The 27,909-nt window shown below is 46.7% G+C and overlaps 1 protein-coding gene across 2 annotated transcripts in view; it reads left to right on the top strand.

Moving 5' to 3' along the window:
- The window catches only part of unc5b (unc-5 netrin receptor B), a 46,183-nt gene that overhangs the window by 12,330 nt on the left and 5,944 nt on the right, over nucleotides 1-27,909 (top strand). The window contains exons 2-10 of one of the 2 annotated variants that reach the window (XM_084021289.1): nucleotides 19,097-19,327; nucleotides 19,596-19,739; nucleotides 20,108-20,211; nucleotides 21,172-21,352; nucleotides 21,797-21,964; nucleotides 22,376-22,540; nucleotides 24,445-24,477; nucleotides 26,982-27,176; nucleotides 27,537-27,905. In XM_084021289.1, the coding sequence (XP_083877415.1) occupies nucleotides 19,097-19,327; nucleotides 19,596-19,739; nucleotides 20,108-20,211; nucleotides 21,172-21,352; nucleotides 21,797-21,964; nucleotides 22,376-22,540; nucleotides 24,445-24,477; nucleotides 26,982-27,176; nucleotides 27,537-27,905 (1,590 nt within the window). The remainder of the gene's footprint in view (nucleotides 1-19,096; nucleotides 19,328-19,595; nucleotides 19,740-20,107; nucleotides 20,212-21,171; nucleotides 21,353-21,796; nucleotides 21,965-22,375; nucleotides 22,541-24,444; nucleotides 24,478-26,981; nucleotides 27,177-27,536; nucleotides 27,906-27,909) is intronic. The other variant, XM_084021290.1, reaches the window with a different exon arrangement.

Below are 27,909 nucleotides of genomic sequence, written 5' to 3'. Positions count from 1 at the left end.
CCGTTTGTGTTTATTCTGGGGGATTATTCTGACCTAATCTCTTTAGAGCATAATTCAGATTAGATTTTGTGTTATTATTATTGCTGTGTCCATTCCCTATACTGCCCTGCTGAGATTTCCTGACTGTCGTTGTGCTCCTGTGTTCGGAAAATTGATTAAAACTGCTGACCACTGCCCTACATAGCACAGGATCTGGAAAGTGGATGAAAAAAAAAAAAATCAAAGCAAACACAAATGATACAGCGCCGCATATTTTAAAAGCATGTACTCTCTAATAGAACTGTGAGAGGACAATGTAGAAATCCTCCTTTCATGCGTTTATCCTGCACTGATCCTACATCAGAACAGCAAGGGCATTCTTATTCATGAATGTTAAACAGTACGCCGAAACACAAGCTCCGCCCGGGCCAACCAGTTAGTTCGCTTTTAACTTCCAACCTCCGCAAACAGAAGAATAAAGGACACTCTGTTAATTACCTGAAGCAAAAGCCTTAAATCTGGGGCTCCATCTGTATTTGAGCTGCCATATTGTCCTGAACGTTTTGATATTCAGATGTCATGTTTAGCCTGCATTTTTTTTTCTTCCAAGCTTGTGTTTAAACACCATCTGCATTTTACCACCACCGTTTTCAACCGGAGGACCCTTGAATAAATGACAGCATCTGCATAAAAATTACAGTGAGTGCAGAAAATAAAAATGCCCTCCCTGTCATTCATCACGTTCGTCGCGCTGAGGGTCTAATTTTGTGTTTTCCTCTCCATTGTCGCGAAGAATCGCTTTATTAAAGCGATCTGAGAGTAAAATATTATTACATTTATCAGTTTATTTAGCCATCGTGGCAAAGAGCCAAAGGACAGCGCATCAGCACATCATTTTGTACATGTTGTTCTTTTTTGTATAATATAAGTAAGCAGTAAAAAAGGCAATTTGCACTAAAAAAAAAGGTGAATTTTTTTATTTTTTGCAACAGTCAGCACCTGCATTCACCTTTTCAGAGCAACAAAAACTCACACCGGGTCCCTCAGTCCCTGAAATACTGAACACAACCTGCACTTTACAACCTTCCAGTGCTCCCCTTTGCTTGCTTGTTTTTCTCAATTAGGATGAATTATAGAATGGCATTGGGTAGCTTATTGTGATGTTACCCTACGGCACTCAGTCAATGAGTTGAAGGAAGAAACGGAGTGCTGTGGATATTTTGGTCTCGGTGCCTCACACCCTTTGGATATCCTAATGGACCTCACGATATGCAACTTTAGCGGAGCGTATGAGAGCCATGTGCGTACGAAGGAGAGGAGACGGGGAAAGAGGGGGAGCTCGGGGTTATTGCTCATATGTGGAGGTGGAGAGGAGATGAAGGAAGGGGAGGGAGGGAGGCAGCGGGGGCTGTGTTTGTGCTGGCTGTAGGAGACTTGAGCACAGACCCGGCTGCAGTGTACATTTCATTACTCTGTTCTACTCCAGAGGCCCAGGTGTGCGTTGCAGCCATGTGATTAGACGAGCTGCACCTCCAGTAAATGGATGGTATCGATCGCCACACCTTTTTATATGGACCACCTAAGAACACGATGTGTCCGAGACGAGACGCCGTGATGAATCTCACACCGTCCAAAATTGCCTCCTCTGCTCAGCAAACCTCCCTCTTCTTCTTCACACTCGTTAAGCCGAAGCATCACCCCATCACGTCCACTTTGCTTCCCTGTGTTGTTCTGTTCCTCTTTCCCCTTTTTTTTTTATTTGCTCCTCCGATATCGCTTTGAGCGTCTCCACAGCCGTTAATATAATTGGAGACAGCGTAATGTATATTAATGTGCTCGTACCTTTAGAGTCGTTTCGCTGCGCGTGCTATATTTCACGGGGAGGAGGGAAAACACAGTAGTGGGGCTCTGTGTCAGGTGATTACCTTGCTATTATAATTGTGTTTTTTTTTTTTTAATGCATATGCAGAATGGTGGTGCTCTCTCTGGAGCGGAGTGGGGCCACAGGTGGAGGTGAGAGGTCACAGAAAGGTGAAGCCTGAGACCTTTCACAGGCACGTGTTTTAACCGAAGACTTTATATAAGAAGTGGACGTAGTCATCGTGATGCCAACTGGTGGTTTTTGGACTCTGGCTTTGATGCGTACAGTTAGATTTTGCAACCAGTGGACAGAAATGAACATATTTGTGCTACAGAGGAGTAACAGGTGGATCCGACGAACACAAGCGGCACACAGCATCCACCTCTATCTATCTATTAACAAAGTTAGCTTCCATAATGCCAGGTAAACGTTACAGTTTGTTAAAGTCATCGTAGTAGCTAATTGCATTTGTAGCAACCTGTCAATCACAAGGTAGCCCCGCCCTAAAGCATACCTTGATTTATCTTATATTTTACCCTAATTTACTAAATGGACATCATGCTGTATTGAAGAAACTAGCGATTGAGACCCCCTGATGGCCAGCAGATAGAATGCAAGTTTCAGGCACTTCAGCCTTGGCTTCACTTTTCAGGACCTGATTTCTAAGCAGTGTTAGTGGAACCATGAAGATATTATAATGTTTAGCAGTGAATCCTGGGATATGGAGTTAACAGAGGGCTTCTACCGCCAAGCTATCGATTTGCGCAGGACACGTTGCGCTGTTATATGACGATGTTATATATATATACAGAAAAGTCAACATGAATACGTAATGTTATTAACTAGCTCTGGTATGCTGGAGGGTTGATAACGCCATGGCGTCTGGCATAAATGAAGCATATTTGCAGAGAAGCTGGACACACAGTCTCATTTCATTCACCTCAATCATTCGCTGTTTGCTTTTTGGTCTGGCGCTAGCTAGCGTGTCGGATTCAGTGTTATGGTCGTGCTTATGATGTAGTTAACCAAATAGCTGTTTCTCGCTGTGTTTGTAATCTGGTCGCTCATATGTTCTCCAGCACATCATCTACAAACACACACACACACACACACACACACACACAGTAAAAGTTAGTTCTTTCTTGTTGTGGAAAATGGAAGTCAGTCATGCTGAATGGATTGTAAATTGTAGGGAGGAAGATAATAAACGCCTTTATGTCTGCAGCCTGCCATTGTGCTTCACAAATGACCCGAGTGACCGCAGACGTATGAGGGTCGAGCAGTTTCCATCCTTATGGCTTCGTGTTGCTCTGTGGGCTTATCAGCATGAGAAAGGCCGAAAAGAACATCTCAAGGAAGATGCCCTACTGTTACAACACCTGCATAATTTGAGTTTGATAAGATTAAGATAAACTCCTGCTATAATCTGCTATAATCTCACTACCACTAATGAGATAATATTACATTATGAAGTCCTTTGTGGATGCGTTTTAACTTCATTTTCAGTCAGCTTTACGTCATGCTGCTATGAAAAGTTATGAAAAACGTGAATAACGGATTACTGCTAATGTTGACGGCAACCATTTCAATCTTCTAGATTTTCGTTAAAGAATCCAGCTTCTGAGTGAACGGTTCCTCATCATCGGAGGGCAGAGGTAGCTGTGTTTATACATGGATACAGACAGACACGCTGGTACAATAATGGATAAAAGTGTCCACTCCACATCATAAATAAGGAATGAATGTGGAGGAGAGCTCACTGTTTGGCAGGAGTTTATGTGCTTTACCTGCAATTCATTTTAGCGGACGCCGAGTCTTTCATGGCGCGTCTTTGGATGGCGTCAGTGCTTTAGGCTCAGAAATTCTCAAAGCGATTATACAAAGTTAATCTACGTGAAGCGGAATAATCCAGACTTGCAAAATGGGTAGACGGGGCCTCTGTGTTGTCTGCTGTGTGTGTGTGTGTGTGTGTGTGTGTGTGTGTGGTTTTAAAACCCAATACGTCATCTATACACAATTCCATAAATTGCCCCGTAAATCCCACACAGAATAAAAACATAATCAGATCTTGAAGCGTCTCCGTATGTTGCATGTGTGCTCTTGTTAATGCCACGTGTGTGTGTGTGTGTGTTTGTGTGTGGATTCAGCTTCCACACAAACAGTTCCAGTCCCTACCTGTCATCCTTTTTTTTTTTTTGGTTGTCAGTCTGTATTCTCCATCATAGCAAAGGATTAAGCAGGCACTTTGCTTCCACCTTGTCAGATTTAAGGCAAAGCAGAGAGAGTGAGTGTGCATTTGTGTTACTTTCCCCCAGTTCTGTCTTCCCAGGACTTTGTGTGTGTGAGTTCATTTCTCTAGTCTCTAAAGCAGAGCACTTTCTTTTGCTTTTCATCCTCAATAATCAATACCGGTCCTATGAATCCAGGTCATCTTGGCTCCTGTGGCTTTTCTGTCTCCCGTCCTTCTCTCCCGCTATGTCTTTATCAATCTCTGTCTCCCTCTTTTCCTCTCGCGCTGGTGCTCTCTCTCCGTCTTTGTCTCCTTCCTCTCTATTCCTGTCTCTTTTTTTTCCCTCTTCTGTCCTCACGTTATGTCTTCTTCACGCCGCTCTCATCCCCCCCCCCCCTGAAAAATCGCTTCACCCATCTGGACGGAGCCCTGTGCGGCTGTTACGCTATTAGTCCTCGCGTGGCGCTGATTAAAAATAGATCGGAGCACCAAGTCAGAATTTGGTCCAGACTTTTCTTCCTCTCCGGCCTCCTCTTGTCTCCTGTCCTCGTACCCTGAACCCTAATGTTGGAAATGGATGTTAATTGACAGTTAAAAGAAAATGTTAAAAGAAAATGGCCCAGTCTTCCCCTTTTCTTTTTTTTGTGTGTTTGTGTGTGTGTGTGTGTGTGTGTGTGTGTGTGTGTGTGTGTGTGTGTGTGTGTGTGTGTGTGTTTGTGTGTACTGCCCGCGGACCTCTTTCTGGGTGCTGTCTCATGTCGAGCGGTGTGTTTGAGAGGCTTGTCGAGGTAAAGCTCCTGTCAGCGCCTGGCTGGAGGGAGTGCACTGATGAAAGGCCTCTTCATCATCCTAATGGGATACACAAACCTCTTAACCAGCACTGCTGCCATGGCTTCAGCTGGGTGAGGGTGAAGTCAAAGAGGGAGACGGAGAGAGAGAGAGAGAGAGAGGGAAAGGGTGAGAGAGCCGGGGCCACACACACACATCAAGGACCACACTGAAAACATACACAAGTGCACAGGTCAGACAAAAATGTATAGTGTAAACAAAACAATGCTGTTGGGGGGGGAGGAGTCGTGACTGTGGGCTTGCTCGGGTTTGTGAGAGGTTCAGTGGGCCAGAGCTATCGGGATCTGGGACACAGAGTTAATGCCCTGCTGTCCACCGGAGCCACGGCCATGTGCCCCATTCTCTCCGCTGGCATGGATCCAGAGCAAAGGACCAGAAATATGAATAATTATATTCTGATTTGATCATTTCGGACCATTTCATTTCAAGGCACATCAACAACAGAAAAATACCACGAAAAGGCACTCTTTTACAGTAGCTTTATTTCTATGCTTTTTTCATTTGATCATATCCACACACATGCATACTGGGAAGCTGCCCAATAAACCCATAATCCGATCCGCTGACCACTGAGTGGCTCCATTGAACCGGCTCGGCAATGAGACAAATCTCTGAAGCCAACTGTTAAAACCTTGAACGCCACCTCCACTGTCCCGCATGCTAAACTAATACTAGTAATGCTAACGTATACCAGCATGCTAAAATAATAATAGTAATGCTAACGTATACCAGCATGCTCAACTAATAATATGTATGCTAACTTATACCAGCATGCTAAAATAATAATAGTAATGCTAACTTATACCAGCATGCTCAACTAATAATATGTATGCTAACTTATTCCAGCATGCTTATCTAATAATAGTAATGCTAACGTATTCCAGCATGCTAAACTAATCATAGGTATGGTAACAATACCAGCATGCTCAACTAATAATAGGTATGCTAACTTATTCCAGCATGCTAAACTAATCATAGGTATGGTAACTTATACCAGCATGCTCAACTAATAATAGGTATGCTAACTTATTCCAGCATGCTAAACTAATCATAGGTATGCTAACTTATACCAGCATGCTCAACTAATCATAGTTAGCCTATGCTAACTTATTCCAGCATGCTAAACTAATCATAGGTATGCTAACTTATACCAACATGCTCAACTAATCATAGGTAGCCTATGCTAACTTATTCCAGCATGCTAAACTAATCATAGGTATGCTAACTTATACCAACATGCTCAACTAATCATAGTTAGCCTATGCTAACTTATTCCAGCATGCTAAACCAAACATTGTAATGCTAACTCATACCAGCTATTCTAAACTAATAATAGGTATGCTATCTTATTCCGGCATGCTAAACTAATAATAGTAATGCTAACTTATACCAGCATGTAAACTCATAATAGTAGGCCTAATGCTAACTTATACCAGCATGCTAAACTAAGATAGTGAACGTGGTGAACATTTTACTTGCTGTCAGCATGTTAGCGTCGTCATGCTGCTGTTTTCATTTAGCTCCAAGCACTGCTCCGCCTAAGTATAGTTTCAGAGAGTCGCTAGCACGGCTGCAGACTGCTGATGGTCTTGTTAAATAAATGATATGTGCTGGAACCTGCTTACACTTCTGCTTCTGGCAATCTACGCACAGCACGGATGTGTCTCGGTCATTTCACTACACCACAAACCCAAAAAGCTTTTTGTGTTTTATTACACTAGCCCACAGAATCTCTCATTAATTGTGATGATGTGAGTATTTGGGGGGAATTTAGGATGGAAAAACGTTTTTTTTTTCTGACGTCTGAGGAGGTCAGTATCACGAGACTTGGCCCGCCGATGCCATTTGACCCCGGATGGTGGACTAGGGGTCAGGGTGTGGATCAGAGCATGGACCCGCTGCAGGGGGGTGACATAAGGAGGATGGTGGGAGAGGAGGAGGGGAAGCCAGAGAGAGATTTGGAAAAGAGTCTCCCATCGTTATTGTCACCGTGTCACACACTCCGGCCACTCAGTGTCACCGTGAGTCTGCGTTGGCTCTGGGCGTCTGGCGAGTGACACTCTGACTCTTCCATCCATCCATCCATCCATCTCCCCCCCATTTCAGCTTCTACACACAAACACAGGCATGTTTTCTCTCTCATTCGCAGCCGCCGATTTTGTTTGTCCACGCCGAGGGGGGGTTTTCTCGTCATGCTCACTTCATCACAGCTTTCCATCACCGCCGCTTCCACCAGTCCAGTCATACTGGTCCCCGGGTCCCCCGAGGCTCCGAGATGTCCTCTTTTTCCATTCCGGGGCCAAGTCACCGTTCCGTCCCCGGGTCAAGGACACGATTTCCCCGGCGCTGCGGTGAAGAGCAGTGGAAAAACTTTGACATCAGACAGGAACTCATGAATGATTGATGCGCGAGTGCTGACTCATCACACAGGAGAAATAAAAACCAACATTTTTTTTTTTTTTGACCTGAAACTTAACGAGATTTATATCGCAGAGCTGCAACACGGGCCATTTTCGGGGGTTTTGCCGATAACTTTGCGGCGATGCCACCAGTCCCCTTTGTGCCAAGTGGAGTTATCCGTCCTCACTGTTTCACAATCTGTTAGCGGCGGAGATCGCCGGATATGGGGAAAAAGTTGGCTTGGTCCAAAGTGATAGTCAGAGAGATGCATGTGCTTTAGTTATTGCTTTCATGTTTTGCTGCTGCACTGCACTGAGATTACGTGGCAGTCAAACAGCGCGGCGTGTTTTCCTCTTCCTATCTCAAGCTGCACATTTCCTTCTGAAGTTTTACATCCTCTGGGTTTAAATGTTTTCTCTCTCTCTTGCTTCCTCTTGGATTAGAAAAACAAAAAGTACCACAATAACTAGAAGGAAAATGACAAAATGAAGCCCATTTTTTTTTTTATATATGGATTGTGAGCAGGTTTGCTGGGTTAGATTTAAGTTTGGATGGATGCAGCTTCTATCTCCTTTTCCTCCTTCGGCCTGTATTTGAGTGTGCGAGTTCAGGTGGGGAGGCAAACTGTATTTTGAGAGAGTGATGGAGCGAGGTATAAATGGAGTGAGGGGAGAAAGATCAAAAGGATAAAACGACCATTAGCTTCTGCACAGGGCTACTTTTGCTTACGAGGCCCCGACATTTCGCATGGCGAGAAGATTGAATCTCACCTCTATCTTCTCTCCATTTGTCCTCCTCTGCTATCGCCTCATCACCTCTCGTCATCTATCTCCTCCAACATGGATTTCCAGCCTATTAGTGCCCTAATCTTTTATGTTCCTTGTCCACCTCTCCGTCTCTCCTCGTTATCTATTTCCATCTCTCATTGTGTAAGGTCCTGTTAAAACTGTAATCTTGTTTATTTATTTAACCATTGTTAATATTTAATCGTCGTCAATCCTCAAGTAAGTTTTTTTTTTTTTTTTTTTTTTTTTTTTTAGCCTGTTTTTGGAATATTTGCTTGCATCATTTCGAACGTAAACTAAACGGTACATTTCGGTAAATTTGCAATGCAAAAGCCACATCTCTCTCTCTCACACACACACACACAGAGGCTAGCCTACAGCATGTTGCTTGTTGTGTTCTGCATATCCAGGGATTTCTCTGATGCAAGGGGACGCAATGAAGGAACAGAGTGACGCCAACGCAGCTGTGTGTCGGTGCATGCACGTGTTGTTGTTTTGGTTCCTCCCCCCCCCCCCCCCCCATCTCATTTGGTTTGCCCGTGTGTTTTCACGCTGACTTGGTAACTGGGGTATTTTGCGAGCTGGGATGTCTGCATCGCTTTTTTATGACACCGAGGCCTGCTGGTGTGCCGGTTATACACCGCCGTCTCTTCTGCGTGTGACTGCGTAACAGAAAGTATTGCCCGTCGATCCCGCTGTCAATCCGGCTCATCTCCTCATCTGTTCATTAGCATGACAGAGGAGCGCTCCTGCCAAAGCAGTTAGTCACAAGAATCAGCTGCTGTCACAACACATTACAGCGGCGGGCATCTCTAATAGCGCTGGCAGTCGTGGCAACCATAACTACACACACACACACACACACACACACGTGCACACACACACGCTGACCAATCAAGAGTTGCACTTAATCTGCACCCAGGGAGCGTTTCTGTCTCTCCATCTCTATCTCTCACTGCTCCGTCCATCCACATCTCCTCCCGCCTTCCTTCCTTCCTTCCCCATCCAGCATGGCTACCCACTTACAGCCTCGTCATTAATCTCCCTATTCTCCTCCCCCTCCATCATCACGTAACATTAGTGAGGTCACCTGTACTCACCCCTCCATCCTCTCCCATTTTCTTGCCCTTTTCCCTGAAGTTCTCTCCCCCCCCCCCCCCCCCCCCGACTAGCTGTATTTCTTCATAATGCTCAAAGAGATCACACGACTTTTATTTCTTAATCCATCCGTTCCCCCAACCCCCGAGGCCATACCCCCTCACGATGTTTTTGTTCCCTCTCCTGCTCTTTAAGCCCACCCTCGACACTCTCCTCTCTCTTCATTATCACCTGCTCTGGGTGTCTGATGGGATTTGTACAGGACGTTTGATGCGGCCGTCTTCCCGTCACCGGGGAGCTCAGTTGTCATATCAAATCATAAAACGGGCATATGTTGACGCTTTTTTTGTCGATTCTTTTCACACTCATAGAGTTCATGCCAGACTTCACATAATGCCACGTGACGGTTTACAGCAACAACAAAAAAACACCCATCCCTAACAAGAACTACATTTCTTTTCTTTCTTTTTTTAAAATAAAGGAGTGTTTCCAAAGGCTTTAATTGACAAACTGTTACTACGTTCCACACTGAATATGTGCTTCAACACAAATGAAAGACTAGGAGAGACTCAGACTGTCGGTCTGTGCAACAATTGATGGTGTTTGGGTGAAGGACATGTAATTTGACTGTCTGTGTGTCTCCAGTCTTACTGGAACCTCTGACTGGGATGGACTTTCCGGTTTAGTCGAGGTTTGTGTACGTGTGGGGTCATGTGCACTAACCCCACCCTTACTTTGTGTGGAAGATGACAACAAATACCTTGAGAGTGAGCAGGGATTTAGCTGGAACTGTCGAGTCTAGTTTAAGGAGCGCCCCCCCAGTATTAGTAGTCATCATGCATATGCATAATGCAGAATCCTGTCTCCGTTTTTGAGGAATTCAAAGAAAAGATTCATGATACAATTCAATGTATTTTAATAGGAGATCGTTAGGCTAAAAAAGGCGGTGTGCAATGACGCCACATCTACCATTAGTCCCCTGAGTGGTCTGGAAGTGTGTGTGTGTGTGTGTGTGTGTGTGTGTGTGTGTGTGTGTGTGTGTGTGTGTGTGTGTGTGTGTGTGTGTGTGTGTGTGTGTGTGTGTGTGTGTGTGTGTGAGTGAGTGAGTGGCAATCAGCTCGAGGGGCGATAAGAGAGGACAGCAGAGTGACCTGGTGAGGGGACGGGGAGGTGGAGTGTTGCAGAAGTTGGGAGAGAGGTGGTTCAGAGGACAGGAGGAGGGGGGGTGAACTCGCCTGCAGCTGAGCAGAGCCCTCCATCCAACAAGTACAGTTGGATGGAGGGTGAGGCACGGGGGTGAGGAGGGGGGGAGGGGTGCAGGGTAGAGTGGGTAATTACAGGGGCCCAGAGAGGAGAGGCCTGTAATCAGCCTGCCCTCAGGAAGGAATGCAGCTCATCTTCTCATGTAATTACTGCCATTTAAACGGCCCCAGCTTCCAAACACTCATCCCACTGTACTGCTCACCTATTCACTATTCGCTACGCTGGCGCGCACGCACAGACGCCGACACGCGCACGGCCGCCGCCAACGCGAGACGGCGACAGGAAAAGAACAGGTTTTCAACAAGAGTCCCATATGGGGAGGAAGTGAGGTGAGCAACAGAACGAGAGACGAGACTGCAGATAGTAAAAATGAGTGTGTGCATCTGCAGTGTGTGTGCGTGTGTGTGTGTGTGTGTGTGTGTGTGTGTGTGTGTGTGTGTGTGATTGTGCACCAAAGTTAATGGCTGTGTGGACTACAGGCCTCTGGAGGACCACGGCTCCATGTGAATACCCACCATGGCAACCGGCCACTCTCGACAGATTTGCGCAACTCTCATCAAGCAGCTGCGCAGTGGTGGAGCAGACAAGCAGTGGCGCCTAGCTCTGAACACATACACTTATGTCTACACACACACACACACACACACACACACAGTGAGTCTCATTCTTCCGTATGAGTTTGACCTCCAAGTAATAGTTGTGACATTGGTCTGTAATTTCGTGAGGATAATAGGAAAACAACATTGTCTCACCCACTCTGTCTGCTCTCCCTCCCCTTGTCTCCTCACCCCTCTTTCACCCTCTCTCTCTCTCTCTCTCTCTCTCCCTCTCTCTCTCTCTCTCCCCCTCTGATAGTGATTGATAGTGCCGCTTGTGTACGCCTGTGTTCCCATGCAGTAGGTGGTCGCCGGGGCACACACAAACTGCACAGGGCCACTTTTTGATGGGCTATGATTAATGAGCTCGGCGGGGGGTGGCGCCCCCTAGCTGTGATAGAGCACACTTTCAGCCACAACATCAACCCCCCCCTCCACCACACAATCCACCCCACCGACTATTCAAATGCACCAGTGGCAGCAGCAGTGGGATCGCAGCAACAACACAAGCGCAAATCCTCTTAGCGCTCCCACTCTCGCAGTCACACTCACCCACACGTTCAAAAACACAGCCACAGATTCTCACTTAAAGACTGTCTCCGGCATACACGGCGGGTATATTTAAGTCGTAGTCTGTTATGAACGCGCCCGACCTCTCACACACACACGCGCTCTGTTTGAATGCAGCGTGGGTCCACGTGAAACCAGTTACCGCCGTCTGTCACTCTCTTTTCAGCACCTTATTTTCTGTCTGGAACATAGAGTTAGATAACATGTTTACGTGCGTTCCCCTCTTGGCATATCCTCCAACAGGTCTGATTAGTGTCATTATATCCAATCAGCAAGGGCTTCTGGGAAAGACAGAAGGTGAGTCTTTAAAAAAAGCAAACATCGCAGGTCGCGCTGCATTTACAATTAGGGCAACGCAAACACCTTGCACGAGGGTGGGACGCCACTCTGTCGACGAGCACATCCGCAAATGAGTTCCTGCACACCTCGGCGTTTGTGTGCACACGCGTGTGTGTGTGTCTTTGTGTGTGTGTTGCCACGTCCTCAGGCTTTGCTCTCTCCTTCCTCCTGCCACCCGGACATACTGGGTGGACAAGCGAAGCATTTCTGTCACTCCACATCTCCGTCAACCCGCTCGGCCTTCTCCCTCTGCCAATCTGCTTTCCAGCCTTTCCCGTCACCACTTTTCCCCCCTTTCTTTCTTTCTCTCTCTCTCTCTCTCCACTTCACACAGATTCCATCTCTCTTACTCACTCCGCATCGGCTCGCACGTGCGCCCTGATCAATCAATTACATGCTCACCCTCGCGCCTTGATGGAACAGCGGAGGTTTCACACTAACACAGAAATAGACACTCTGCAGCCACCCTCCTTCACATGTTGGAACCGATCACAGGCGTGACATTTCCACTGCGGCGACGAGCTTCCAGCAAGTTGCAGCTCACGAGCTTCCCGTGTCATGTATGCTCCTGTGTGAAACTACTAGAACTACTAGAACTACTAGAATACTCGAAGATATGCATCAGGTGTTTTTGTCCTGTTGTGTCCAACAAGTCCAAGTGATCCAGGACGTGTTACTACAGTAAAGAGAGGGATGGCATCAAACAAACCCTGTAAAACATTACATTTTCTAACACATTTTTATTTAAGTACAAAAGAAAAATGACTTTCTATGGATTTATGCAAATGGCCTTGCTGTGTTTAGTTCATTTTGAATGAACAAAACAATCCAGGAGGGATTTTTGAGATCCAGTGTTTTTTAAAGATGTGTTAATTACAAAGGAAACAGTGTGGAAGTTGTAAATGTGAGGTGTTTCTGTTTTTTTTAATTATTTTTCTTCAAAGCAACATGCACCAAAACAATCTCACAGGTAAAAAGTTTGTTTTTTATTATTTTGGGATGAATTCGCCCTTTTATCTCTGACCTGTTGCCGTACAAAACACAGAAAGATGAAACAAACAATACATTTTTTTTAACCAACAAAATGGTATTTCTCTAAAAAGTCAGACCTTTCTGTTGGCCTTAGAAAATAATGTCATTTTACTTGTTAGAGGGGGAAAGAAAACACAAAGCGCTTCAGGCAGAAAAAGCAGGTAAGACTTTAGAGGAATGTGTCCGCCTGCCTGTTAAACAGGAAATCTTTTAGTTAGAGAGTCGCCATGGTGAGCCGACAAAGAAACGGGCCACAGAGCCATGCCGAGCCGCCGCGGGTGTGCGTCTGTGTGTTGGTTTAAAAATATCCAAACAAGTAGTTTATAAAGCCGACGTGTGGAAGGCTTCACGAGAGCCGTGTCTGTTCCGCTTTTAGCAGGATGTCATCGTCTGCTTCCTGCCTCCTGTTGCCTCGCAGCCATCATGATGGAATGAAAATAATAGCGTCCGTTAGTCACCGGTGAATCAACGAAACTTCCTATTCCAAGATGACCAAACCACCCCCCCCCTCCCCTCCCCCTGTCTGTGCTCAAAAAGGGTTATACTGTAAGTGTGTGTGTGTCAGATGGACGACCTGCATGACTTCTAACACCTCGTCTGCCTTTGTTGATGTGAGAAGTGATGCTGTGTCGCTCCGACCTGCCCTCGTGTTGCTTCATGCCCTGTGCCAACACACACACACACACACACACACACACTGAGATCGTCCCAATCACACGTCATTTTTCCATCAAATCCTTGTCTCAACACTTGTTTTTTTTCTCTTCGTTTCACCTTTTCTCTCCCCCGCTGGTCGTCCTCTCTATCCTCGCCGGCAGCGAGTTGTTTTCAGGCTGATGAGGACGAGGTCAGTCTGAATATCAATCACTCAATGTAATTGTCCTTTAAGGAAGGCAAGGAGAGACTGTCTCCCTCCATCCATCTCTGTCTCTTTCGACCTGCCTCTGCGCGCCGTGCGTGACTCCACCTTAGGGCTTCCTCGCCAAAGGAACGACCATAATGAGGTAGATCGGCTGAGGATGATGGATGCGCTCGGGCCCGTAAACGCTAACGTAACGTCTAATGATCACTCTATTTATTGGCCTTGTTTCCTCTGTCACCGGCAGTGTCACGTTTGACTGTCTGTCCTCACAGCTGTTTGTCCTTAGTGGGCTCAGCAAACCGGTTGTGCCTCATAGCTGCGGGCTATCATCTTCCTCCGTGTGTGTGTGTGTGTGTGTGTTTAAGGCTGTAGGGTGTCATTTGAAGTCTAGCGGAGCTGCTCAAAGTGCTTTGAATCCAGCAGACAGGAGGGGAAGGAGGAGCGGAGTCGGGGGGGGAATATAAGCGCTCCCATGTCCGATCCGACACAACAAAGTGGAAAGCAGAAGGAAGGATGTGGGGCACTGTGCTGTTGTTTGTTTGCTTTTTTTTTTTACCTCATAAGATGCCGAAGAAAGAAAATCTTGATCTTGCCAAACACAACTTGACCCTGCGTCTTTTATAGAGAATGTCTGCTGTTGTTTGGCTGCTTCAAAGTATTCTGATACATCCTTTCTTGCTCTCTTCCCCCCGTTCTGGCTGCACTTTTTGGGGATAGCGAGGGCACTGGAGGGGACAGTAATGACTAACTCTGTAAAGGTAATGATAAAGCACAGACGCTTTAGATTCCACTCTGGCTAGAGGCGCTGGGGCTAAGAAAATTACAGTCATCCTAGTGTGTGTGTGTGAGAGAATGAGAGGGGAAAAGAGGGTGGAGGATGATGGAGGGCAGAAAGAACAACAGTTTCGCCGTCAAGTCGAGACAAAGACAGACATTGCCGTGATTCATTCTCCTTGCCGCTTATTATGGCGGCCCAGCGTTGCGTGCACGTCCTCCACTTGTCTGTTAGTGTCTCTTGACCTGTCCTCGGCCAGCCTTTCCCATCTTGTCACCTCTATCCAGATCACCCCCCCTCTATCTCAGTCCTTCCTTCCAGTGTGGCCTCGCTCCGCCACTGTCACTCTGACTCTCCGTTACAAGCTCAGCACTCGGCCACACACACACACACACACACACACACACACCGCCGGAGTTTATACATGAATGAGAGTGGGTGAGAGCGTATACTGTATAAGCACAGGTTGTCAGCTGGCATCTGGGTACTAACGTGCATGTGTTCCCCCTTGCAATTTTTTTTTTTTTACGCTGGAAAAGAATACCCAGAAGCCCGTGTTTTGCTCTCTAGCTGTCTGCCGCCTGTCATTAGAATAATAAAAGACTTGCTGTGATGCACGGCGCTTTTTTGTCTTCCTCCATTCCACACAAATTGCCGGCTGCTGAGCTCTGATGGATGTTTGTATGCTGGGCCCAAGAAAAGAAAAAAAAAAAACACAGGTTCCACTTTAAACCCCCAGCTCCATTATCCAATGAGAGAGAGACTGGGGGAGAGAAAGAAGCTGTCTGTCTGTCTGTCTGTCGCTGGCTCTGTCATCCAAAAGTGTTTTAATTAAACTGTGCCTCTCTGCAGGCCCCAGAGCACACAGAACGCAGGGCTCTCCTCCCATTCTGTCTCCGTCTGAACCACCGTCTCTCCCTCCGTTTGTCTGTCTCTACTGCCATTACTCCCCTCCCTCCCTCAACGCGACTGAAGAGTGACAGGCTGTGTTTTTCAGCCGATGTTTGAACGCCTGACGATCAATGCCGGACAAAGAGAACGAGTGGGGGCGAGGTGCCCGGGGACACAATTGGTTATTGACAGTGAATTCAAAGTCTGAAATACTGGAGGCGACAGCTTAGTCAGAGGAGTGCAAGAGGGGATGTTGAGGAGCAGGAAGAGAACCGAGAGGAGAGCGCTGTGAGACGGGCACAGAGATAAACGTGATTCATCTGCATGCTTAAGTACCACTTGGTGTGTTCACTCTCATTAATCAATTCTTACTGCCGACTTGCAGTGTTGCACCTGCTTAATTGTGTGTGTGGACACCTGCCAGTATAACCTGTAGGAGCAGACACAAGTGTGTGTGTGTTGGCAGGGGGGGCGGGGGTATTTCTCTTGGGATGCATCCAGTACAACCATGACCAGTGTGACAACGGGGTTAGCAGCAGTTTAGACCATTAAAAACAGGTCTGCGAGAAAAAAGAACAAAAACTGAAAAACAAACATCATGTAGACCTACAAAAATAGGTTTGCAAGCAAAACAATTTCAAAAAGAAACATGTAGACCTTCAAAAACAGGTTTGCAAACAAAAAATAACAGAAAAAGAAACATGTAGACCTTCAAAAACAGGTTTGCAAGCAAAAAATAACAGAAAAAGAAACATGTAGACCTTCAAAAACAGGTTTGCAAGCAAAAAATAACAGAAAAAGAAACATGTAGACCTTCAAAAACAGGTTTGTAAGAAAAACCTTTAAAAAAAAGAAACATGTAGACCTTCAAAAACAGGTTTGCAAACAAAAAAACTGAAAAAGAAACTTGTAGACCATCAAAAACAGGTTTGTAAGGAAAAAAAACTGAAAAAGAAACATCTTGTAGACCTTCAAAAACAGGTTTGCAAACAAAGAAAATGAAAAAGAAACATCATGTAGACCTTCAAAAACAGGTTTGCAAGCAAAAAATAACAGAAAAAGAAACATGTAGACCTTCAAAAACAGGTTTGCAAACAAAATAATTGAAAAAAGAAACATGTAGACCTTCAAAAACAGGTTTGCAAACAAAAGAATTGAAAAAAGAAACATGTAGACCCTCAAAAACAGGTTTGCAAGTAAACCAAAAACAGCAGATTTGGTCGATGGAAACAGTCAGATGGAGTCCGAACATTATTTCATCATCTGTTTGTTGGTTGAACTGATTTATTACTCAAGTACTTATGTACAAGTAATCTTGTTTTTGTTTTTTCGTATTTGTGATCACGCTGATCTAACTCATCCCCAGAATGAGCTTTTCTGCTTTTCATCGTAGAGCGCGGCGGGGGGTTTAGGTGGAGTCTAGCGTGCAGCGGCGAGGGTTCAGTCCGGGGTCGCGGGTTAGCAGAACAAATGTAGTCGGTGGAAGGTCCCTCTGGAGGAAGTCGCTGGAGAAGAGCAGGGATGCGTCTGCGGTGGAGACAGGCTGGGATAGAGGCAGAGACAGATTAAGGGTGACGGGTCCATCCTGGATGGCTGTTGGCCCTGGAGCAGCTGTTGCCCTTTCCGTCTGTCCTGTGGCCACGGCTCTGCCGGGCAACGAGCTGTGCTGCTTCAGCTCTTTTTGCCGGCCGGCCCTTCCGTGGCGGTGATGGAGGAGGAGATTGGAGTCAAAAGATGGTACCTTCCCCTTATATCTGGAGGTGTTACGGCCTCGTGAGCGTATCCCTGCTGGCCTTGATTTGACCTGTAGCACGTCTTTGTCTCCCGCTGCCGTCATGCTCGGTGTTCCTCTTTGCTTTCCCCTAATGTCTCAGACAGGCTGTCAGGGGGAAACGGTTCGGGTGGGGATGAAGCGCTCCCCATCCTAAAAATAGGAGATGGTATCTTTCTAAGTAGTTTCTCTTGTTCCCTGACTGTGGAATAACCGATCAGGTTAGACTCGATACATTTTGGAAACTGAACACTGCAAATGTGTCTGCTTTGTGACTCATTGTGCGAAAAGTAGCTGCGTTTGCCCTCACATTTCTTTTCTTATCCACCGAATGTAGAAAACGAGATTTAAAAAAAAAAATCTACCATGTAAGAAAAGCACAATTATGTGTGTGTGTGTGTGTGTGTGTGTGTGTGTGTGTGTGTGTGTGTGTCAAGGGAAGGAAAGTGCACTGAGCTGGATATCCCCAAACCTTTTTAGCATCTCCTGCCTGGAGCCGACCCTGTCCGTCTCCTGCACTCCGCTCCAGTCTTCTATTTAATGCTCATTGAATTCAGATCGTTTTCGTCAGCGGGGCAAAGTTTTCTATTGGAAGGTCAGACCCATAAAAAATGTATAAGAACCTCTATTTCCCAAAAGGAGAAAGTCTGAAATGATGATAAAAGTACGATGTTAGACATGTTGAGAGGGAGAAAGAACACTTCTGGCAGCTGTTCTGTGCGTGTCTGGTCGTATTTGTATGCTACATGTCGTGCTCCGGGCCATTATACCGATACCGCGGTCCGCTTATTCTCCATGGCAGAGGATGCTGCAATCCTGTGCAGGTGTTATGCAACGAGGTCTTCTCCTGTCTGCCTCTGCTCCAGTGTTGTTTGCTCAAGTAACCAATGATGCAGTTCAGTGGATGGACGGATGGAGTCATGGCATGGATTGAGCTTGCATCACCCTACAGCACTGTAAATAGAGTCCCATGACAGTACCAGCTGGAGATGGGATGCTGACAAGTCATGTCATTCTTGAAACTATCAAATACGTTGTATTCATATAGATCAAATTTAGTAGTAGTAGAGGTATTTATATATGCTCACCCTTAAAATCCTTGTAGCACATTGCATGTACTTAAATCTCTTTGCGACCCACGAAGAAACACAAACAGTAGCCAATAACACTGCGGCATTGACTGGATCTACCCATCACTATTAGAGTAACAAGTCAAGAGTAAAGAGGTCAGGAATATCGTGTCCTTCCTGCCAGGAGAAGCTCTTGTCGGCATCGCCGGGAGGAATGTGTCACATCGGAAATGTCAGGGGATAATGTGCGATCAACGGGACCTGTCCGTGGAAGGTCAGCGGCTCCCCTCCCCAGCTGAGAGGCATGAGCTCTTCCAGAGAGACCCGAAGCAGGAGGCCCGCCTCGACCAGATCACTGGCGGTACCAGGAGATGTGAAATGTCGGCGTGCCCCTCCGCTGACAGTGCAACCTGTCAACACCTTAAAATACATTAACATGGTTGCCGTCATGTATACAAGGAAACGCTGGTGACAGATTCTTCTGCTGAAAGACACGAGGTGTCACACACACACATACTTCCTCCGGGTGTGCAGCAGCTTATTGATCCCTGAGGGACAAATTTGTCATTTCGCTTGTAACTCACGTCCTCGACGGTGAGGTCAGAGCGCCGGGTCGGCCCCAGAGCCGCCATCAACATGCTGATGGAGTCTCGCTCGCTTAAAACACAGGCTTCTCCGTGGACGGACGTCTCACTCACTTCCTGTCCCGTGTGTGTGTTTTTCAGAGAGCAGCGACTACAGCGACGCCGAGGTCCTCCCCGACTCCTTCCCGTCGGCGCCGGCCGAGCCTCTCCCAGAATTCCTGCTGGAGCCGGAGGACGCTTTCATCGTGAAGAACCGGCCGGTCCAGCTGCGGTGCCGGGCGTCGCCGGCCACGCAGATCTACTTCAAATGTAACGGAGAGTGGGTCAATCAGAACGACCACGTCACCAGAGAGAGCCTGGACCAGATCACGGGTAACACACACACACACACACACACACACACGCAGAGGTGTGCTGTCACCTTGTATTTCACAGACGTAAACGTCCAAACTCATTTACAAACATCATTTTCAACTACATAATCTGTTGGTTCCCATAGGACTTTATGTGCAAGTTAACTGCATTTGGCCTGCAGCCAATGCATTATTTATATGCACTGTGAAAAACGTGCCTCACTACACTCTCTCGCTCTCTCTCACTCCATCTGTCTGTCTCTCTGTCTGTCTCTTTCTCTGGACAGGCCTGGTGGTGCGGGAGGTGGACATCTCGGTGTCGAGGACCCAGGTGGAGGAGCTGTTTGGCCTGGAGGACTACTGGTGCCAGTGTGTGGCCTGGAGCTCGGCCGGCACCACCAAGAGCAACCGCGCCTACGTTCGCATCGCATGTCAGTACCGAGGCTGTGTGTGTGTGTGTGTGTGTGTGTGTGTGTGTGTGTGTTTGTGTGTGTGTGTGTGTGTGTGTGTGAGAGGAAGGAAGGGAGATAATAGAAGGGCAAATGTTTATGACTTCTGCTTGTCAAATGTGTCAGTTTATGTATTTATGCAAATAGCCCAGCTCTCCGTCCCCGCGGTAACGCAGTGTGATTGACACGTGCATGTTTATGAGCGTATCAAGGGGAACAAGGTGACGGTTGTTTTTGGAGGGACTTTGCCTGGTGTGTGGTATGTCCGTGTGTGTTTTTGCGCGACACCCAGTGTGACAGGGTGTCACCGCTTCACTAACGGCTGATTGCATCTGTGTCGCCCCCTGTAGACCTGAGGAAGAACTTCGAGCAGGAGCCGCTGGGGCGGGAGGTGCGACTGGAGCAGGAGGTGCTGCTGCAGTGTCGGCCCCCGGAAGGCATGCCCGCCGCCGAGGTAGACCTCCATCTCCTCCTTTCCTATCGCCTCAGGTGTTCATTTGTGTTCGCGATGCGGAGGAATAAAAGTTAAAGATCATTTAGATTTTGTAAAGCTCCATATCTCTCATGGGAGATGGCAACGCTGAGGTCTAAATAATAAGTTATGGACCAACATAAACATGATTCAAAGGCGGTATCATAAAGGGCGAGCCACTACAGTTTGAGAGATTTAAGTCCGCCCGGCGACGGGGCGCCATCGAGGAAAAACTCCCTAAAAGTAATAATATGCTCCGCTTTTTAAGCAATGAAGCTGTGCTTAAATTCACACCGTGTCACGTTGTAACACCAAGCAGCTTTAACTGCACACCACTAGATCAAAGCCTTTTATTTCTCTCATAAAACAGCAGCGCAACAATATATAATACAAGAAAACAAATAATTCATAAATGTAGCTTTTTATTACGCGTGTAAACATTTACGTTCTGCAGGCTGATTGTTCTTTTCAGTGGACGGATAACATGTTAGTGTGACGTAAAACACACATTGCATGGATGTGTAGAAGCATGTGTGTGTGTGTGTGTGTGTGTGTTGCTTGGGGATGTCTCCAAGATGAAAGTTGTATTTGTAAACAACATAAATCATATTTTTCTTGGGCAAACTAAAATGCTCATATTGACAGTGTTTGTAGCACAGAAGCGTGTTGTGGCGACGGACGCTGCAGGTTTCTAGTGTTTACCGAGTGGGTCCGTGTGTGTGTGTGCTGTGCTAACTCATGTTTATGCATACACACCTGTTGATTTGTCCACTGATTTATGTGAAGAGCTATCTGCCAAGATAATTAAAAGAAGGATAGATTCTAAATTGCTGTAACACAGAGGTTTCAAGGAGTACAGACATTTCATATTTTCATTCTCTTCACGACTTTGTGGAAGATTTCTCTGTCCTGAGTGTGTTCCTGCGCCCCGGCTCTCTGCAGGTGGACTGGCTGAAGAACGAGGACGTGATCGATCAGTCGCAGGACTCCAACTTCCTGATCACCATCGATCACGACCTGATCATCAAGCAGGCCCGGCTCTCGGACACCGCCAACTACACCTGCGTGGCTCGCAACGTGGTGGCCAAGAGACGCAGCAGCACGGCTACGCTCATCGTTTATGGTACGGGTCGCTTTATGAATCATGACATCATTCTAATCAATTAAATGATTGATTTATAGAGCGCCTTTCATACAAAATTGCAATAAAAGGTGCTAAACAATATAATGAAAATACAAAATGTTAATGGGAGGTCATTGGGAAGCCACCATACTCTCATTGAACTATCAATAGCTGATGGAAAACTGAAGGTTAATTCTGTAAATACACCTGATTATGGCACATATATTTAGTAAGCTTGATTTTAATTGATCGAATCTTGTTTTTTTGGTGTCATTATCGTTTAACATTGTATTTTATTGATTTTTAAAAGTTTTGAAAGGTGTCAGAATGGAAGAGAAAGAAAGGAACACAAAATAAATAATGAAATAGTCTTACACAGTAGCATGTAGAGCAGTAGATGCCCGTGGTACTAACTGCCTGTCTGTGTGCCTGTCTGTCTGTCAGTGAGCGGAGGCTGGTCGTCCTGGACCGAGTGGTCAGAGTGTAATGCTCGGTGTGGGCGGGGCTGGCAGCGACGGACACGCAGCTGCACCAATCCCGCCCCTCTGAATGGAGGATCCTTCTGCGAGGGCCCGCCCTTCCAGAGAGTGACCTGCACCACGCTGTGCCCAGGTGAACATGCTCGTCTACATTATGAACGTCTTCAGGCAGACTAGTCACCCACTGGGAGAGCAGGACAGTTCCCAAATAGGTCGTTTCTCATATTTTAAAGTCTTAAAACATTGGATGCTAGATTCAAAATTCACTTTTCACAACGCAAAACAGACTTTAACCAGAGGACAGAATAGCATAGATGCTTTTGATCTCATCACATGCCATTCCTCCACTTTGTGTCACATCATCCTGACCCCATCGTCATTTACAACAAACCACAGCATTTTGCAAAAAACGCAAAATGTTGCACTTCAAGCCATTAAACACGTGCATTGCGCCGCATTCTGAAAGTCCCGCCCAGTTCTCCCCAGCCTGCAGTGAAGTTATTGGTTAGCTGTACAATGACACGTCTCTGCTGTCTCATTCCAGTGGATGGAGGCTGGACAGAGTGGGCAAAGTGGTCCGCCTGTGGGACAGAGTGCACCCACTGGCGCAGTCGTGAGTGCCAAGCCCCCCCACCTAGAAATGGAGGAAAGCACTGCAGTGGCAGCATGATGGAGAGCAAAAACTGCACTGAGGGGCTGTGTGCGCGCAGTAAGTCACCCGAGCAATGTGTTTGAACTGCGGCACTTGTGTCAAATGTCAAAAAAACAACAACAAAAAGTGAATATTTGGCCCATTTCTATTTATTTGCATCATCTCCGAATAAGTTGGTTAACATGTGTTGACCTTTAGTGCACATAGCAGGTATTTCTGAGGCATCTATCGGGGTCAAATCCCTTCCCGGCAAAGACCTTTGCTTCCGGCGGTTGTTGAATTGATAATAGCGAGTGTTGCAGGCGGTGATATTTTTTGCTCCGAGTTGAGTTTCGTGAAGGTGTATTGCATTTCAAAGCTACTCTGTGAAGAAACCGTATTCCCAAGGTGATTTTTGCACTGCGGCACGGTGAGAGTGTGAATTACGTTCGGAGAGAGAGAGAGAGAGATGAAAAGAAAAGGAGCGGAATCGCAGACAGATGTTTCATGAGGCGAAATTTCGTTTTCACAAAGAGAGAAGTCAAGTGATCCACATCTAAACGGCACAGATGGAGAGAGAGGAGAGAGGAGAGAGGGGGAACGAACGAGAGTGGGAAGCGAGCATCACACGGCCATGTCGAAAAATTAGCACAGGGAAGAACATATGAGAGTGAGTTCGACTCGCGCTGACACCCGATGTGCAGCCCGTGATGAGCTCGGAGGAATCCAGCTGACAGCGCATTAGAATCTTTGAGACGCACATCGGCGGAGGCAGTGAGATACATTCATGTACACACTTAAAAAAACACACACACACACACATACAGGGGGGGGCGGGGTCATACGCACCCTGTGCCTCAACTCTATCAGACGTGCATGCGAGCCCTGACATAAACAGGCTTCTGTGGAGCAGCCAGATTAGACAAATACACAATCTGAGTTTTCTGTGCGGGGCGGAGTGTTCTCAGGAGGCTGTCAGGAAAACATGCACTCAAGTGGCTCCAGCAGAGGAGGTGGGGGGTGATCTGTGGGGGGGGGGTTTAGACAGGAAGCACTGTGCTGTTGGAAATCTGTAAATGTGTCATTTGGCAGACTGCAAATTACTGACTTATTTATTTCCCCAGCACGTTAATTTGATGATTCTGCGGTGACGAACCGTCCCGATGACATTCCGACCAGGACGATCAAAGAGCGGCCGGCTCTAATGTCTCGTTCTGAATCCCTTTGAGGATCGGCTAAATACCCCCAGTCGTAAATGTAAAATGCTTTTTTTCGAGACGCCACAAACCATCATGTCCGTTGCCTCATAGGAGGGTCTAATTGCTACCGAATGAATGGAAAAGCGGGAGGGGGAACCCATTTGGTGTTTTTGATGATCCTTGGGAGAGAGAAGGTTATTTGGTTTTTTTGAAAACCCCGAGCGAGTGGCGCGATCCTGAAAGGCCGTTTCGGTAGTCGTGAAACCGCTCGGGGGATGATTCATTTTGATGGTTATTTTGGAAAAGATTGTTGCTGTCAGGATGGAGCGGTTTTTATTTTTTTCCCTCTGATGAAGGTGATAACTTACCCCGTGGGGTGTATAAAGAGAGGGTTTCTATCTACATCGCCTCCCTCATGTACCATACAACACCAGCGTCCCTGTCTTTAACTTTGCCACTCATCCAGATGATCCTAATCTCTCTCACAGTCATTTCTAATAGCTTTTTATTCTCTGTTTGCACATTATATAAACAATTATACGCTGAACATCATCCCGCCAAGCCGCACAGTCTCACGCACTTCAAGGAGAGATTGTTTTTAGACATTTTCTTGCTTACAGGATGTTTTGTATGTTAACATTTCTATTTTCATATTGATGAGCTATTGTTTATTTTCTTCCTGCTTTCTGTTATGTTATTGTATCATTTGCATAATGACTACTCCATCCATTTTTATGTTTTTTTTTTCTTCTTTTCTCTTTGTTTTTTTCCCCGTTCAAACAGATAAAAAGATTTCTATTGAACATGCAAGCCATCGTAAGTTCACCTTCCCATGACTTCACTCTTTCACTGCCTCATGCTGTGTGTGTGTGTGTGTGTGTGTCATACATATGAGGAGTCCTAACATCCGCGTTGGAGCCGAACGCGTGCGGCGTTTTGTGTCGAGCGCCCGTCCGTCCGCACCTTGCTGTCACCTCAGATGGAGCTCAGCGAAGGCGCACGCCTCACCTTCTCGTCCTCCCTCTCACGCGTGTTGTGACCCCCGTCTCGTCTTAACGTGCCGACGAAGTGCAACATAGGTTTCTGAGCCGGCCCCATGCCGGCCCGTTGCATAACGGCTCGTGTGGTGAAACTGAACCAACAAGCTACGATCACAACAAAGAGATTAATAGATGCAATTAAGCAAAAACGGTTAATCTGGCGCTTATACGACATCTTTGAGGAAAGCAAATCTGCCAGCTCTGTGATGAAGGGGAGAAGAATGACGAGCCTCTGAGTCTTTGATCCATAGGCTGTGAGCTGGAAGCCCTCGGTCGACTCTCATTTAATCTGTGATATAGTTTACATTCCCCGTGATGGTTCTTCCTCCGGCTGGATGTGACGTGGGCTCAGGGGAGAGCAGCCGCGGTAATGCACCTAATTCGCCATTGTTCCGTTCCTGGTAATAAGTGCGGATGGCTGTCGGATTCGCTTCCATCGCGCCACGTGAGCTCCGAGAGCTCTGCTCTGCCAGCCCGTCTGCCTCCGGCTTTCCTCTCCTCCACCCCTTTTTTTTTTCTTCTACTCTACAATGCTGCTCCGCACTGTCTGTGGTTTCCTCCGACTTCCAGCCCACTCTCTTTTAACACGGGCCCTTTCCTCCAGCTATCCTTATCTCTCCCCCCTCCTCCTCCTCCTCCTCCTCCTCCTCATCACCACACTTATAATCCGTCTGTCCTCTCAACAAATCACTACCTTATCTAACTCCTTCCTATCCCAACGTTTGCCAAATTGCCTCTCCTCTAGCTCTCTCTGTACATTCTGCCTCCTCTTCCTCCTTACTCTTCTTTGTCCCACGCCAACCTCGCTCATTGTCTGCTCCTCTACATTTTTTTTTTCTTTCTGCCGTGGTGGCTCATGTGTCTGGGTTTTGGGTACAGCTCGGCTAGAGTCGGGGGTTAAGTCACAGCCAATCACTCAGTGGAAGAAATAGAGAGGGAGCTAAATAAAGGGGGACCAGGTGACGTAACGGCCAATCATCAACCAACCGGTTCGGACCGACTTATGCTCTCTAGGATCTCTTTCAATATGTAGCTGGAATCATATTGAACACCAGGTTAGGCCGCATCCCAGCGAGCTCACTGCCAGAGTTAAAGGATAGTCGTCTTTTTTTCTAGTCTCATCTCAAAACAACACCATCGGTCACGGTGATTGTTCCTCCTGTCCGTACCGGCTGTGAAGCGATCCGCTCCCCTAATGCGACTCCAATGTAACAGATGGTGGACAAAATGTCTGTGTAAACACGCCTTGTAAAGTTCAGCCGGAGCTAAAATGGGATCTGAAAAAAGCGAATATTATTTGTTTCTCTGCTATCTTTTGAGCGTTGGCTCATTGGCTTCGTTTTTGCTGAGGTCATGTGATGCCAGCCCAACTCGATCAATGACGCGTCGTGACACATTTTATGTCACTCACAGCAGAAACGGCGGAGTTTTATGATGACATTGACGGAGCGCCTGTATTAGATGTGCATGGACATCATGACCGCTACCTGATCCGCCTAAATAGGATTCCTATTATTTTCTACAGTTACTGCTTAATTCATCTCCTTTTTCTTTTTCCCCGGGGCAGCGTTTCCTTTTCTGAGCCGTGATAGTTTGGAAAGTAACACAAATAGTCATCGAGCACTGAAGATACTGTAACTTCAGACTGCTGAAGCCACACATTAACGTCACCTAATGCATGTGTAAGCACCGTGGATGTCGTCCCCCATCGCTTACATTGAAATCCTGCAAAAGGAGAGATCTCTTTAAGGCCAGTGTGGACGGGAGGAACCATTAACTCATCTCACGTTCATTGCTTTGATAGATGGTTTGAACCCATCGTTGAGGATTTCAATTTCAAAAAGGACTGCAGCTATAGCTTATTTTAATCAGAGATTAATTTATTGATTATATTTCAATTAATCATGTATGAATATATATATATACTGTATATATATATATATATATAGTACAGAGCCCAGATTGCTTGATTTGCTTGATCAAAAGTCCATACATTAATTTTGTGATGATATTAAAGAGAAAAAAGTGGCATTTCATCACGTTTGAGGAGCAGGAGCCAGAAAATGATTGGACTTTATACTTAAAAAGATCAATCGATTATCATAAATGTTCATATCGACGAATCACTTCAGCACTTAGACTACAATGACTTATTTATAATACTTTAAATAGTAAATTATGTATCTTAATTTGTATTTCTTGTGTCTTTCACTGTGTGTGTTTCCATGGGGTTTCCCCTGTCTGGTGTCTTGACCGTCTGCCTCTCCGTCCCTCCTTCAGCGCTGGCCCCGGGTATGGGGGTCGCGGTCTACGCTGGTCTGGTGGGCGCCCTGCTGCTGTGCGTGATCCTGGTGTTGTGCGTGGGAGTGCTCGCATATCGCCGCAGATGCCGCCATCTCCATGGCGACATCACCGATTCGTCGTCTGCTCTCACTGCCGCCTTCCACCCTGGCAACTACAAGCCTCCCAGACAGGGTAGGTCCACACACACACACACACACACACACACACACACACAAACTTTTCTTGTTTTCACTCATCTTCATTGAGGCTCTTCATCACCATCATTTCATTATCACTCTGCTATTTATACCATCCATTAAAGCAATTCTCCTCGTGCCATTATCTCCCCTCGCTGAGTCAGTTTCCCCGTTCTTTACTGCGTAACATGATTCACATTTTAATCATTTGTCACGGTATCCCTTTTCCCGTTCTTGCCATCAAATATTAATTAAGCAACATGAATCCATTTCACTCGCGTCACATTTTGGCACTCTCAGCCCCGCTCAATAAGAGAACACCCTCCCTCCCTGTCTCCCTCCTCCGTGTCCACAGATAACCCTCACCCTCTTCATCCCTCGGCCCCCCCGGATCTGACGGCCACAGCGGGGGCTTTCCGCGGGCCGCTCTTCTCCCTGCAGCAGGGGGTCAACGACGGCCACCACAAGATCCCCATGACCACCTCTCCCCTGCTGGACCCGTTGCCGAGTCTGAAAATCAAGGTGTACAACGCCTCCACTCTCTCCTCCCTGGAGCTCCCCTCGGACATGGGCTTAGGCGACGGGGAGATCCTCAGCCTGAAGTCTGTGGGCACTATGGGTCGAGAGCGGGATTACCACAGCCACACCCTGTCCAGAGAGCCGGGGCTCAGCACCAGCGCCACCCTGGGGAATCTGGGAGGACGCCTTACCATCCCCAACACGGGTAA

The sequence above is a fragment of the Eutrigla gurnardus genome, assembly GCF_963514095.1.
Source record: "Eutrigla gurnardus genome assembly, chromosome: 11".
NCBI classification, from domain to species: Eukaryota; Metazoa; Chordata; class Actinopteri; order Perciformes; family Triglidae; genus Eutrigla; species Eutrigla gurnardus.
Note: the sequence above shows the minus strand (reverse complement) of the source record. Positions and strands in the feature narration are given on the sequence as shown.